At 31.7% G+C, this 14,509-nt stretch overlaps 1 protein-coding gene across 2 annotated transcripts in view; it reads left to right on the top strand.

The window, feature by feature from the left end:
- The window catches only part of LOC118202890 (gem-associated protein 5-like), a 153,800-nt gene that overhangs the window by 71,945 nt on the left and 67,346 nt on the right, over positions 1-14,509 (top strand). For both annotated transcript variants that reach the window (XM_085821265.1, XM_085821266.1), the window contains exons 16-17: positions 2,133-2,192; positions 3,689-3,904. In XM_085821265.1, coding sequence (XP_085677391.1) covers positions 2,133-2,192; positions 3,689-3,904 — 276 coding nt within the window. The remainder of the gene's footprint in view (positions 1-2,132; positions 2,193-3,688; positions 3,905-14,509) is intronic.

The following is a 14,509-nucleotide window of genomic DNA, read 5'->3' as shown; positions in this document are numbered from 1 at the left end:
TTTAATTCTATTAAACAGACATAATTTCTTGTGTAGTTACAAAGTTCCGCTGTTCAAGGTCCTAGCGAATTATAATGACGAGGAACTTGATTTAAATTATATCAAAAATGGAGTATATCGAGATGAAATACTATATTTAGTAAGAAGTTATAAGCCAAATAAAATAAAAACATCTGCCCTGAAGATAACGATAGTGCTGACAGATCAACGTCAAATTTAATCCCCCCCCGGCCGCAGAGCAGTGTGAAATTGATAAACAGATTTGAGATTTCAAAACATACTTTTGCTTTGTAGATCCTTTACATATTAGTAAATATATATCCGAAATTCTATTTGACATAATCGAAAGTTCAAGATTACTTTTATAAAATTGCTCTAACAGTCTGCAAAAAATAATAAGCCAGATCCAATTCGAAGATTAAGGAACAACACAATCTGCAACATTAATTGAATTAGATAATTTTAGCTTAGCTTATACCGTCCGTTATGCATTAAACGTGCATGCGTAAACGTATTATGTGCAAACGCATATTCGCAGCCGTAAAGGTCTTATGCGCACGCATAAACGCCTATACGCCGCACGCGACGCGTAAACGTCAATGCGACGCATGCGCAGAAAGTTTGTAGCTTTGAGGTCCGGATTATAGATCTTTCTGGATTATGGGTGTCCGAATTAACGACTTTTGACTGTATATACATGTTTACAGATATCAAAAAAAGTATTCTAGGTTGTATATATACGGCCTTGCCGCTTAGACGGTTAAACAGACTATAACGGGGAAAAATTCCACTGGAGTCTGTACAGGACTTAAAAGTACTTAAAAGTCCTTAGCTTTTTTGGTCCATAAATGTCCTTAATTTTGGCCAAAACTGGCAAAAGGTCCTTAATTTTAATTATCTGATATTTCAGTCTGTCTTTTTATGACTGCCATTTTGAGTGCGAATTGACAGTTTGGAGGAATATTTTTGGCAATGCATTGACAAATATATATTTGATGGATTAACATTTGAATTCTTCCTACTTCTTAATATAAATGGTGGATACTCAAGATTCAGGCATGAGGCCGTGCCTTGATTGAAACATAAACATTTCGAAATAATTTCTTTTTTTGCGAATGAAGAGTGCATAAAATATTACATCAAAAACAGTTTTTTGCATTTTTAGGATAAGAGTTCTTTTATTACACATGCTAAATTTGGCGACTTATGAACATTTTGGTGATTTCAAGGTCAGTTTGTATACAAAATTTTTCATTTGGAGATTTGCGAATCTTTTGATGATTTTTTTTTACAAACATAAAGATTTTCATAAAGATCATAAAATAATGATAATATATTAAAATTATATTTAAGAAAAACATTTTTATTTTCTGCCTTATTTGAAAGCAACATTACTCTTCATTTTTTTGAATTAGGAATCTTTTGATTTTCAAAGACAAACAAGAAAACAAATGGTACAAAACACATTTTCTGAAACTTTAATGTAATTGTTTCAAAACATTTAAATGTGCATCACTTAATATACACTTGTTGCGTACGTGCTATCAGCCTTCTACTTTTTACTTCAATCTTTTATCAGATCGTAACTGAGATAATTGAAACGCCACTCAGTTAATTGTACAGCTCTTCTAATTCAATCTATGCAATTTCAAACTACAGTACCTGTACAGTAGACAAAACAAAGCCACAGCATGTACAAAACATTGTAATCCTTTTTTATGATTATAATGCAATAAATTATCAATAATATAATGAACTTTTAAACAGTTGTTATCAATAAATGAATTTGTTTGGCTAAGACCATTGTCTTTAAAAAAAGAAAAGAAAAGAAATATTTACTTGGCCATTGTCTCAAAAAAAATTAAACAATTAGTGTTATAAATATAAATTATTCATGCTCAATATTTTATTAGTTTTTAGGTCTGTAAAAATTTGAATTGAAATTCTAGGATGTGTTTTGAGAATCCATATTCATCAATCTAAAAGAACACAGTTTTATAGATTTTAATTTTGTAATTATTTTCTTGTGAATTTATTTATGTTTGATTTATGTATTTTTCAGCATTTGCATTCACAATATTAACCTCATTCCTAGAGAATTCTACTTTATGTTCTTTTTTCATGCTTTGCAGTTTTGCAAGACGGATGTGATATGAAGAATCAAGGTTTTAAGACCCCAAGAAGCTTGAAAAGTATGCTTATTTTCTGTTCTTTTCTTTTGTATTAAATGAATAAAAATATCTGAAGCTGTGACTGTTAGAAGGGAAAATTTCCATTTCAACTTTATATTTTTATCTTATTATCTAGTCCATGGGTTTCGAATGGAGGTGATGAAATTTTAAAGGGGTTGAGTGATGATAAAGGTATGAATTGGGAGTTGATAGCCAAGCCATTTGATCAACATAATCAAGATCACGTTGATTACAAACAAGTTATTGATAGAATTGATAATTAATTGTTTATTGATATAAAGCTGTTTCATGTAGTGAAGAAGAAATTATATGAAATAGATGAAGGGGCGAGGACACAGAAATTATTTAATATATTTTAAAATCAATAATATTAAAAATGTATATAAATTTTTAATGCATTAAGTACAATATGCAAAGCAAAATCTGTAGTCAAGCCAATAATTTACGACAGAAAACAAGAAACAGGTTGAATACTTTTGTATGAGAGGCTCTACGAACCAAGTGAAGCAGTTTTGTACCAAAAATTTTAAAATATTGCATTAACATTAATAAAATTGATCATTTGTGCAGCTAGACTCTGTGATTTTGTTTCTGAAAACTTGATTATATTTGTAAAATTAAAAACAACGATAATACAAAAAATAATAAAACATAAATCTAATCCATCACTTTTTTTCAAAGTTTGTGTTCACATTCTTAGTTTAATTATTACCTTTACTTGCATATAATTATTTGTATTATTATGCTGTATTATAGAGAAGAATGTAAGGTGTGGATGAAGAAAACCATTCTTTTAAAAGGGGAATCCCTTATCTAGTCATTTTATCAAACATTTTTGTTTTAAAGATTATTAAAAATAAATCACCATTCATTTAAAAAGCATTCTTTAGTCCTTAATTCCTTAGCGCATAAGCCTGAATATGAATTTGGCAGGCATTAAAATTTGTACTACTCAAATATGCATAAAATTGTACTTGCTAAATGTTTTCATAAACTTGTAAAGACTGCCAAAGCAAGAAATGTGTTTGTTTCAAAACAAAAAAATAGTCAGATTAAAATTAAAAAAAAAAAAAAAAAAGGTTGTGTTTGTTGAAGTAAACCTAGAAGTATGGGGTTAAGAGAATGGTCCACTTTTTATTTCATTATTTCACCTTTTAGTTTTTATTATGTTGCAAGTTTGTAATTTTTAAATAAAGTTTCTTGTTTTAAATTAAAAAAAATATGCCTGAAATTGCTAACTTTTGAAAATTCTCTAATTTGCCATTTTATGGTTCTGTTTGGGACTGAATTATTTTTAAAATTTTATTTTTATTAAAAAAATTAGTTGTAGATCTATTCATGCTTTTAACATTTTTAGCTTTGATTAATACTGCTTCCAATATTTGTGGGAATATCATTAATAACCATTTTATGAGATATATCTAATATTATTGAAGTAAATGCTATAATTTAAATATCTTAAATAATTTTCTCTAACATTAAATTTATTGTTTCAGTTGCAAAAAAGCCTAAATTTTTTCCCGTGCATTCGAAGGGTGCGCGAGGCAATATGGAAGAGGATCTGCATGTGTGTATGAGACTTGCTGATATGCACTATAATACTTCAATGGAGGAGAAATCTGACAATAAAAGCACCGTAGAAGCAAATGAAGCTATCAGTTTAGGCCTTTTTACAGACAGGCTTACTGCCCTTCAAATGTTTGATCAACAAAGTTTGTATATTTATTTCTTTTTACATTTCATTGCATTTGTCCATTAATAGGCCATTTTATTTCTTAAAATTTTTAAATAACTACATGTATTTATTAATCTTAACATAAATAGAATTCTAATTCTCTGATTACAACTCGGAACAACTAATTGCCTTATTTCTTCAATTCTAAGAAGCACCTTATTTCTATCCTACCAAGATTTTGATAGTAAGAAAAATGCAGTAAGCATCGCTTAATGTTATCACATTTGTCCAAGCCTATTTTGATAGCATCAGCCAAATGGGAGTTGCGTATTATCACATTGACTGTGAAATTGTAACCAAGCTGCACAATTTAACATTGCTTATAGAAAAGCATTGCATCATAATATATTGATAATATCTGATCAGGGAAATTACAGCTGGATATTACTAAGAAAACAATTGATTTAGCTAACACCTGCTGTAAGTTTGTAATTATAGTGTCCTAAACAGAGTGGAGGGCTTAACAAAATAGTAAATATCCATGAAAGCCTTTTTTTTTTTTTTTTTTTTTTTTTTTTTTTTCCCACAAAAATCAAATGGGTCAAGTACTTCACCAATGGCTGTATGGTGCATTGACCAATAATAGATAGAAGTGTGGCTAGCTTATCACGCAGGAATGATTGTTGCAAGTTTGATGAGATCTCCACTAACTTTCATAGTTTTATGGTAGCCAGCTTTTTACAGGTGACAGGCTAATATTTAAATACCACTGAATAATAACTTGGGTGAAAAACATTGGAAGCAGATCACTTTCTTGGTGAATTATGTACCATTTGAGCATCATTCTGGCAGCTACCAGAGCCAGTTTTCGCAGCACCGGTAAGATTGTCTTTCAGAAATGAAAAACAAATTTCCACCATCTTTGGTTTCTAGTAACCTTCAGAATACAGAGAGCAAGACTGGCATGTTCTTGCATGGAGCAAGAAATCATCTGTGCTCTCGGAACGAAAGTAAATTCTGCCTCATGGTTTAGAGAGTTTGTTTTTCTGTTATCACCTCCAATTAAAAAATCTGGTAAGTGAAACTTTGTAATCTTTAACACATTATTAATTAATTTTTTTTAAATGTATGTTTACTTAACATTTTGTCATATGTGCTTGTTAAATTGAGAAGAATTTATGCAATGCATTTTTAAAGTTAAAAGAAATCTATCGATACTTTTTGAATCATGTTATTAATGCATTATTAAAAAAATCAAATCGAATTGTTAAGCTTTTCAACATCATTAGCAGCATGGAATGTTCTAAATATAATGATGTTTCACACACCCCTTTTTTTCACACACTTTGTATTGTAAGAATAAGTAATCAAGCCTCCTCCCCTCCTTGAAATTTCTGATTTTGTTCATCTTTGTTCATCCCCCCCAATTCTCATAGAAAACAAAATCTTTTTAAACTTTTATTTCTTTTTAATAAATGCCTTATTGGTCATTTTGCAGTAGCGATTTAAAAAAAATATAAAGAAAATTTTTAATCGTTCATCTAGGCTAACCATATCTACGAGGCCCATCCAGGAAGTAGATTACGTTTCCGTCTGTGTCTGCTAGGGGCGGGGCTAGCGCGGCCATCTTGGGGTCAGAGCGTTGCGCAGCTCAGTCTGCATCTAGCCGTGCTAGTGAGAGGTTCGTGCTGTGCTCCGTTCAGATACTGTGACGGTTTGAAATGTCTGCGTTAATTGAAAATCCCGCGAGCTGCGAGGTGCGCTCAGTAATAAGGTTTCTGACTGCAAAAAACTGTAAACCGATAGAAATCTATCGGCAGCTTCGTGAAGTGTATGGGGACAACATTATCACTGAAGGTGGAGTGCGTCAGTGGGTCATAAGATTTCAAAATGGCCGAACCAATGTTCACGACGAAGATCGAAGTGGGAGACCCAGCATAGTGACCGCCGAACTTCTCGAAAAAGTCGATGCTAAAGTCCGTGAAAATCGAAATTTCACAATAACGGAACTTTCTTTGAGTTTTCCACAAATTTCGCGAAGTTTGTTGCACGAAATCATCAGCGAAAAGCTTGGTTACCACAAGTTTTGTGCAAGATGGATTCCAAAAATCTTGACAGAGGACCACAAAAATCAGCGAATGGCTGCAGCGTTGAACTTTTTGGACGCTTACCATAAGGATGGTGACTCTTTACTCGATCGCATCGTTACTGGTGACGAAACATGGGTGAAACATGTGAACTGTGAAACGAAATTGCAATCAATGCAGTGGGGGCACACAAGTTCTCCCCAAAAACCCAAGAAATGCATGCAAACAATGTCGGCAAGGAAGATGATGGCGACTGTTTTTTGGGACAGAAAAGGTGTAATTTTGGTGGACTTCCTGGAAAGAGGCACTACAATAAACTCTCAAAGGTATTGCCAAACTCTCCAAAAACTCAGAAGAGCAATTCAAAACAAGCGCAGAGGAATGTTGAGCTCTAAGATCTTGTATATTCACGACAACGCCCGGCCCCACACGGCAAATGTCACTCGTAAAGTTCTTGAATCTTTTAAGTGGGAGTTGTTTCCTCATCCGCCGTACAGTCCCGACCTGGCACCGAGCGACTTCCACCTATTCCCAGCAATGAAGAAGTGGCTGGCTATGCAGCGTTTTGATGACGACGCACAGCTGCAAGAAGAGGTAAGGAAGTGGTTGAAGGCGCAGGTGGCCGAATTTTTCGACGAAGGAATTTCCAAGCTCGTACATCGCTACGATAAATGCCTTAATTTGTATGGTGACTATGTAGAAAAGTAGTATTTGAGTGTGGCTTTCATCTGTATATAATAAAATTTGTTTCCTATACTTTGTTTATTTTTTTATTCCAAAACGTAATCTACTTTCTGGATAGCCCTCGTACAAGGGTAAGTTGAAAAATAAGTTTCCCCTGTCGACTGTGGTCAGAGTTGTGTATGAAAGTCAAAAAATAGAATGAGACATTAAAGATATGACATACCTTTATTTTTCCACATAGGTACCAAGTACATTGAGACATTTGTCATATTGCTTGATAAGCTTCAAAAAGCCCTCCAGGAAAAAATCAGGGCTTTGCATATGGAAGAAGCGTTGAACGGCTTGTTTCACTTCAGTATTGCTTCCAAAGCGCCTTCCCCCGAGATTTTTCTTCAAAGCCGGAAACAGATGGAAGTTGCTTGGTGCGAGATCAGGACTGTATGGCGGATGGTGTAGGCGCTCCCAACCAAGAGTTGCAATATGGTTTTGCGTTACCGTCGCCGAATGTGGTCTGGCATTGTCATCCAACAGCAGAATGCCAGATGTGAGAAGGCCAGGCCGCTTTTTCCGAATCACATCTTTCAATTTCGACAGGGTGTCTCAGAAGCGCGTAGCATTGATGGTTCCTACCTCCAAAAAGTCCAGCAACAAAACTCCTTGGGCGTCCCAGAAAACTGTGAGGAGCACTTTACTTGCAGAGGGAGTTGTCTTGAACTTCTTTTGGACAGGTGATGACGGATGTTTCCATATGCAAAGCCCTGATTTTTTCCTGGAGGGCTTTTTGAAGCTTATCAAGCGATATGACAAATGTCTCAATGTACTTGGTACCTATGTGGAAAAATAAAGGTATGTCATATCTTTAATGTCTCATTCTACTTTTTGACTTTCATACACAACTCTGACCACAGTCGACAGGGGAAACTTATTTTTCAACTTACCTACGTATATATGCCAGAATGTCATTGATTACTGTAATTCAACTTTTCATCTTTTTCAAATTTTACATAAGTAACTTTATTTTAATATTATCAGTATCATTTAATGTGGCTTCTTCTAAATTTATTTATTATTATTTAATAATACTTTAGAATTTCGGGTTATTTTCTTTGGCATACTCATGAAACTAATTCTATCAGTATGATTACATACCATCACAAAATTTAATGAACATATTTTTACTATGCATGCTGCTAAATAAATATAAAATACTTGAATTTATTTTAAAATATTCTTAAATGGATTTGTTTACTCCTTTAGCTGTAAAATATCTGCAAAAAAGAACTTTTTTAAATCCAGATTGGCTAGATTATAATCTCTGTCTTCGATCTCAGTGAGCCCATCATTGCAATTTATTGAAAGAGCTCCTAACATGGCAGTAGTATGGGAAGCCACAATCGTAAGCCACATTAATAATGTAAAGCATAAAAAGTTCATTTTTAATGAAGATGAACTCATAATTTTTTTTTCCCCCGTACTCATAAAAACAGTTCTGAAGCACAGCAATCTCCGGTGCCAATTGCTGAATAATCAAATTTAAACTCCTTTGTAACTAAGGGGCAAAGAGTTAACTGCAGAATTATTGTGGGCTATGAAGTTTGTTCACAGGTTTCTTTTAATGTGTATAATGATGCTGCTTTTCAAACATAAAAAAGATGCTCATTTTTGATATTGAGAACACCGAATTTTTAATGTGCTTCAATGAAGCTTTAAATAGAATTCTCCTGAGAGTTGAAATAAACCTTTTTGTTAGATTTTGGGACATTGTGAGAATGAAGTGAGCACATGATGTCTCACATCAGTTTTTTGTGCATGCTACTGCTGATAATCTTCTAAGAAGTTTGAGAGAACTTCAGAACTAGATTAAAAAAAAAAGCTCCAAGTACCATTGGATGAACGAAATGTCAATCTTAAATTCCTCAGAGATTTAAGAGAAAATTTAGCAAATAATAATGACTGTTATATATTAGATATTGAACTCTGTGGTTTGCATGTCATTTACTGTAGTTTAGACCTGGCCATAGAGCTACTGACACGAATCTTGCATTATTTAAAGACATGCATAGAGTATTTTAAGATGGCTCTGCTCGACGAACGTTGCATCACTAATTGTATAACTTTTCGACTAAAATTTTGTGGAGTAAGATAGTTTGAAAACATACCTGTTGCTAAGAGAGCTATTGAATTTTTTTCTATGTGAAAAAATATATAGAACCATCTTAACTGAGAGAGACTGTGTTAGTTGAAAGACTGAGAGAAACTGTTCAAAATTATCTTCTTTTGGCAAAAGTCTGTTTTTTTTAAAATTTCTGTTGGGGAAGTTCTTCCATTTCTAAAACCATTTCAGGCAGCTGATCTTATGTGCCAACTTATGCTTATCTCGAAACATTTCAAACGAGATTTACGGCAAGAAGCAAAAAATTCTGAAAAGTTGATAAAAAATAAATATTCTGGATCAAACCATTTGTCGTAATATTGCAAATGTAAATGTGGGTATTGCTGCTGATGCAAGTTTAGCTGAGTGGACTATCTGATCTAAAGAAAAGAGAATTCAGGGCTCAATGTAGAACATTTTTAGCATGCATCAAAAATAGTTGAAAGAAGCCATTTAAATATGTCAAACACATTTCTTCATTAGATCCTAAGCTTATTATGTCTAATGAATTTTTATGTGAGAAAAGGATAGAGAGGTTGCTACATATACTGTATGATGAATTCTGAAGTTGCAGATAAATCAGACGTGCAGTTTAAAGAATTGTTATTCAGAAATAAGTGTATTTTGGAAGACGATTTTATTAACTATACTGCAGTGTGATTTGATCTTTTTTATTAAGACTTGATTAATAATTCAGATTTTGAATAACTTTGAAGTGTCATAAAAATAGTTCTAATTTTGTCATATGGCAGTACCACAGTAGAAAGTGGTTTCTCAGTTAATAATGATACATTGGTGTAATTCTTTAACAGTATTGCGAATTTTTTATGATGCCATAAAAGTAAATGGAGGTGAGATGAATAATATATACTTTCTGATGTTACAATATGCCAGATCTGCTCATGGTTCTTAGCATCAAGCATTCGAAGACAAAAAGATTTGTGATAATGAAGATAAAAAAGAAGGGAAAAAAGTCATAGGACAAAAGGAAAACCCAAGTACAGATTAAAATTCTGGGGAGGAAATGAACAAAATTCTTTAACAAAAAAATTGTTTCTTCAATTTACTTACAAATTGAATTCTAATCAAAAATTATATTTAATGTGTATTATACACTCTTTTGCAAAAAAAATCAAAGCACCAAGAAGAACTTTTGTGATCGTGACGAAATTTAGTATGCAAAAGCATCTTGATCGAACATGCAAATGATCAAAGTTTCAAGGCAAATGAACAAGAATTGCGATCAAAGCGCGCATTTCTAGTGCACAATTTGCAAAGTATAAAACCAGTAACAGAGGTGGAAAATTTATCCTTTTTTGTTGCTGCTATTGTAATTCCATAAAGAAGCAACTAAAAGATGCCATTACAGTTTCATATTTTTAATTGTATAATTTGTGCATGACATCTTACCAGATTTAAATTGATGATCTATAATCCGGAATCGCCGAAGTCCCGAGTTCATATTACAGACTTTGTACTGCACAATTGATTTTTGAAGAGAATGTTGGTTTAGTGTGTAAATTTTGTGTAGTAAGATTGTGTGGCAAAAATTTGAAAATCACTGAGGAGAATAATTTGTGTTATAATAGTAATGTTTTGTGGGTTCAAAAGTATGTTTTTTTAATAAAAATCATATGTAATTATCAATTTTTTGTGTTTTCAAGTGGTACCATAATTAATTTACCTTCAGCAGAGCCAATGCATACTATATGACTAGATAGGAATTTTCTTAAAACACACATGGGAAATCTGAAAAGTCCGAGTATAAATACATTGAGAAGCATTGAGAATAAATACATTGAGAAAATACAAGTATTTTCAAAGAATTTTTATTAGGAAAAGGGAAAAATGTGTTATGACCAGTTTGTAACATCTTTAATGCTATAGTTCATTTATGAACTGTTAATTTGTAGTATAGTTAGACTGATGTTACACAATGCTTAGAATTTCTTAATACTCAAAGGGCATCTCTGGAAGACAACTTGCAAATGTAAAATTTTAAATTGAGGGGGGGGAAGCAACCTCAATTTCTCATAGATGTTTTCAGAAGATTTCTTCCCCTCCCCCATTTCCTAAGGAGTAGAGGGAAATCTACAGAAGGGTCCTCCCCTTCTCCCATAGGAAGAAGAGAGACTTGTATCTGATCATCCTCAAAATGTGTGGAAGTATTCAAAATTTAAGCGAACTAAAGCCTGCCTCTCTCTTTTTTTTTTTTTTTTTTACTTACATTTAAATAGTCCACCAAAATCAGAAACAAGTTGTTTGACGACATAATTCTTTAGTAGGCGACAATTTTTTATTCTTGGCAATTTTTATAATCTCTTTGGACCTTATTTGCCTGGTGTGTAGCCAAGGTGCTTTGGGTGTCACATCACCAAATTAAGTTAAAAATATTGCAGTTTTAAAAAATGCTGATGCATAATTTTTTTTTTAATCAGAAACAGTTTTTAAACTGCCATAAAATAGAAAATATTTCAGTTTGGATCTAATTTTCAATGGTTAGCAATGACTTAATGTAAAGCTTAACCGTTTTTTCTTAGTTATAATATATGGAATCAGAACTAAGAGCAAACAATGCTTAAATACTATGCAGCTAAAAACCATGCGAATGTGGGAAAAGAGGGAAGACTTTTAGCCCACAGTGCTTAGAATGATGGAAAACAATCTTCATAATTGAGATTACCCTAACTCTCTCTTTCCTGCTTGGTATCATGAAAATTTAATAATCTCTGGTTAATTACCTTTTTGCATTAAATCTTCTTGTAAATTCAATCAATATAAAAGTTCCTTTTTGATAATGCGAACAATGTAAGTTTCAATTATTTGAACATGTCATAGATTTTTTTAAATATCCACTATACTCCCTCCCTTTTGTTTGGTTAAGAGATCAGTGTTACAAAGCTACAGCTTAGTTTCACGTGTTTTGTTTTAGCATTTCATATCGAACAATAATTTGCAGTAAAGACATATGCCAGCTCTTAATTGTACTAAAAGCAGGAAAACATTTAGGTGCGTAGTAAGTAGTTAATGGTTTCATGTCTTAAAAGAGAGACATAGATTTGTATTCAGTAATAGTCTTGAAATCAAGGAGAGTTAATTCTTGTGAGTGCCCTAGTTTTTGTATATGTCACTGTAATTCATGAGCATAAATTAAATTTGATATGCTATTTGAAAGGAATTTTTAAAATAGCTCAAAATTCAGAAAACAAATTGCATAAAATTTGTATCTGAATTTCTGCTAAGTATCAGCTTTAAAATATTTTACTAAGGTACATTTTACTTATTCTATTAACAAATAAAAAATGTAATGAAACACATCAGATTAAAATTATCCAAAATTCTGTTTCGAGAGTTGTTTTAGTTTCAAAGAAGTACATGTTTGTAGAATATTGTCTCTCTTCATTTGTCATCATAAACTAACCTTTTTTTGTACACTGCATATTAAACCTAAGTTCATCCGTAAAACTTAGTTAGTTAAAACATAAATTGGTATTATTCATGAAAAAATGATGTATGCAGATGTGACTCGGATTTCTCTTCTTTAGTTTGATCAGTATTTGGACTGCTAAAGCCATGAAATTGTAGTAATTCATCTCCATTTCCATTCTGGGTGACTGAAATGTCTAGCTTTATGAGTTTATCAGAATTCCCTCTCCCCATGAGTAATATATATATATGTATGTGGTTACTTTTTTTTTTTTTTTAACCTTTTCTTGTATGCATCATATTTGAGTCACGCATAAAGTTTAAAAAAAAAAAAAAAAAAAAAAAAAAAAAAAAAAAAATGCTAGTAGTGGTCTTGTGCTATTTTGAAATAGTTAAGTATATTTTTCTGTTAACTGATTTATTCCGATTTGTACCAAGATGGAAACAAAATCTTTGCATTTTTTACTGGGTAACAATTTTTCTCTCTCTGAATGTTGTGAATTGTGGATCGTTATTCACAATAATCTGGAGAATCATGCTCATAGAAAATTATGCGTCTAAGTTCCAGTTTGGGTGTGTGTAAACTTCTAAGATCTAGTCCTCATGTTGTACATCAGCTTTTCTATTATTACAGTTTTAAAGTAACAAGGCAGTTACTTGTCCATGTTTATTGTACATAAATGCAGTGACTCCATTATAATTGTTCATTTTATGATAGTGGATGAATTTTGTTTCTTTGAGACAAAAGAAAGAAAATGCAAACAAATGCATTTATGCTTGTTTTCCGGATTAAGCAGTGTTTAACTGGGAGCAATAATGTAGCAACTATGAAATAATAATTCTGAAGTTATCCATTGTAAGTGGTGTTGCTCTTTTGGCTGGCATTAATGATGTATAAACTAATGGTTTCTTTCTGTACATTATTTTTACTTCAAATAAATTTTCTTAAGTTTTTATCCGAATAGCATATCTATCAGTAATATGTTACCTTAAATTCTTGGAATATTTAAAAGCAGCTGAAAAAAGACTCTTACTGGTTTTGTTTCTTTTCAGAATTAAATACCTATATGAATTTTTTTTATTAATTCTTTTAACATTTTCTGCCCCAGGAAACTCATCTCGTAGAGCTATAAATCTTTAATGATTCTATGAATCATTTCCACTCTATAGCATCAAATTTTAGCTTATCTCATCCCTTTTCAAAAAATCATTATCCATTTTAAAATTAATTAGCACAATTGAAACTTATATCATAGTAAGATCATAAAATGTATTTATTTACCTGTGCAAAACTTGTGACCTGCCAGCAGAATGTGAACGTAGTGTGTTAGCTTGAAAGATGTATATGTAATGGAAGCACTGATATAAAGAAATTGTGTGTACTACAAGGAATTCAAAGATGCAATTAAAACCTTTTAATAAATTAATTTTATTATTTATTTATTTATTTATTATTATTATTATTATTTTCCAGTGGTTTGAATTTTAACCAGGTGGTTTTTTAGCCAGTTTTGGAGGAACTCCATATCGACCTCCCTAATTAATGGCTGGCTAAGTTCCTGTTTGGTGACTTTATCTCTTATTGGCAACTTTGGTTTAAAAAAATTATTCAATAATAGTTTGATGATATTAACTTCATTGTTGATCCCAATAAGTGTTGTCATTCATCACACAAATCATCAGACTTTGGCATTTTGATAACAATATCTGAATGATAACATTAACCGGGATCACATTAAGTGGCATCTGCTGTAAATGAATAAAATGAAATGCTAAAATTCATTGAGCAAATATTTTTTAATTTCTGACTTTGATTTATTAACATCAGTAGTATTACTATTTAAATTAATAATTTATAAAAAATTAATTAGTAATTCAGAAAAGGCTGTGATTCTTAAGGGGCATAATATTTTTAATGTCATTTATATAAATGAAAAGTAATATGTACATTATATACATGAAAAGTAATATGTACATTATATAAATGAAAAGCAATATGTACATTAATTATTAAGTTTATTTCTGTCATATTTCGTAGTACTTTGATGGAAAGCTTTCCTTCCTTCTTTCTCTCTCTCTCTTTTTTTTTTTTTTTTTTTTTTTTAGTAGTATAAGAAAATTACAAAATGAAAATAACTAAAGAACTTAAAACTTAGACTATATAATTAAATATTAATACATTTCATATCGTAAACTGAAAGATGCATAACATGAATTCAAGTCCATTTTTTATATCTTTTGAGATTGTACAGCAGAAAAAACCTCCCAGAAACCCTTGGCTTTATGTGAGAAC

The sequence above is a fragment of the Stegodyphus dumicola genome, chromosome 7, assembly GCF_044657685.1.
Source record: "Stegodyphus dumicola isolate Sdum_Otavi_A_Nest chromosome 7, ASM4465768v1".
Lineage (NCBI taxonomy): Eukaryota > Metazoa > Arthropoda > Arachnida > Araneae > Eresidae > Stegodyphus > Stegodyphus dumicola.
This window is presented reverse-complemented; position numbering and strand designations above follow the sequence as displayed.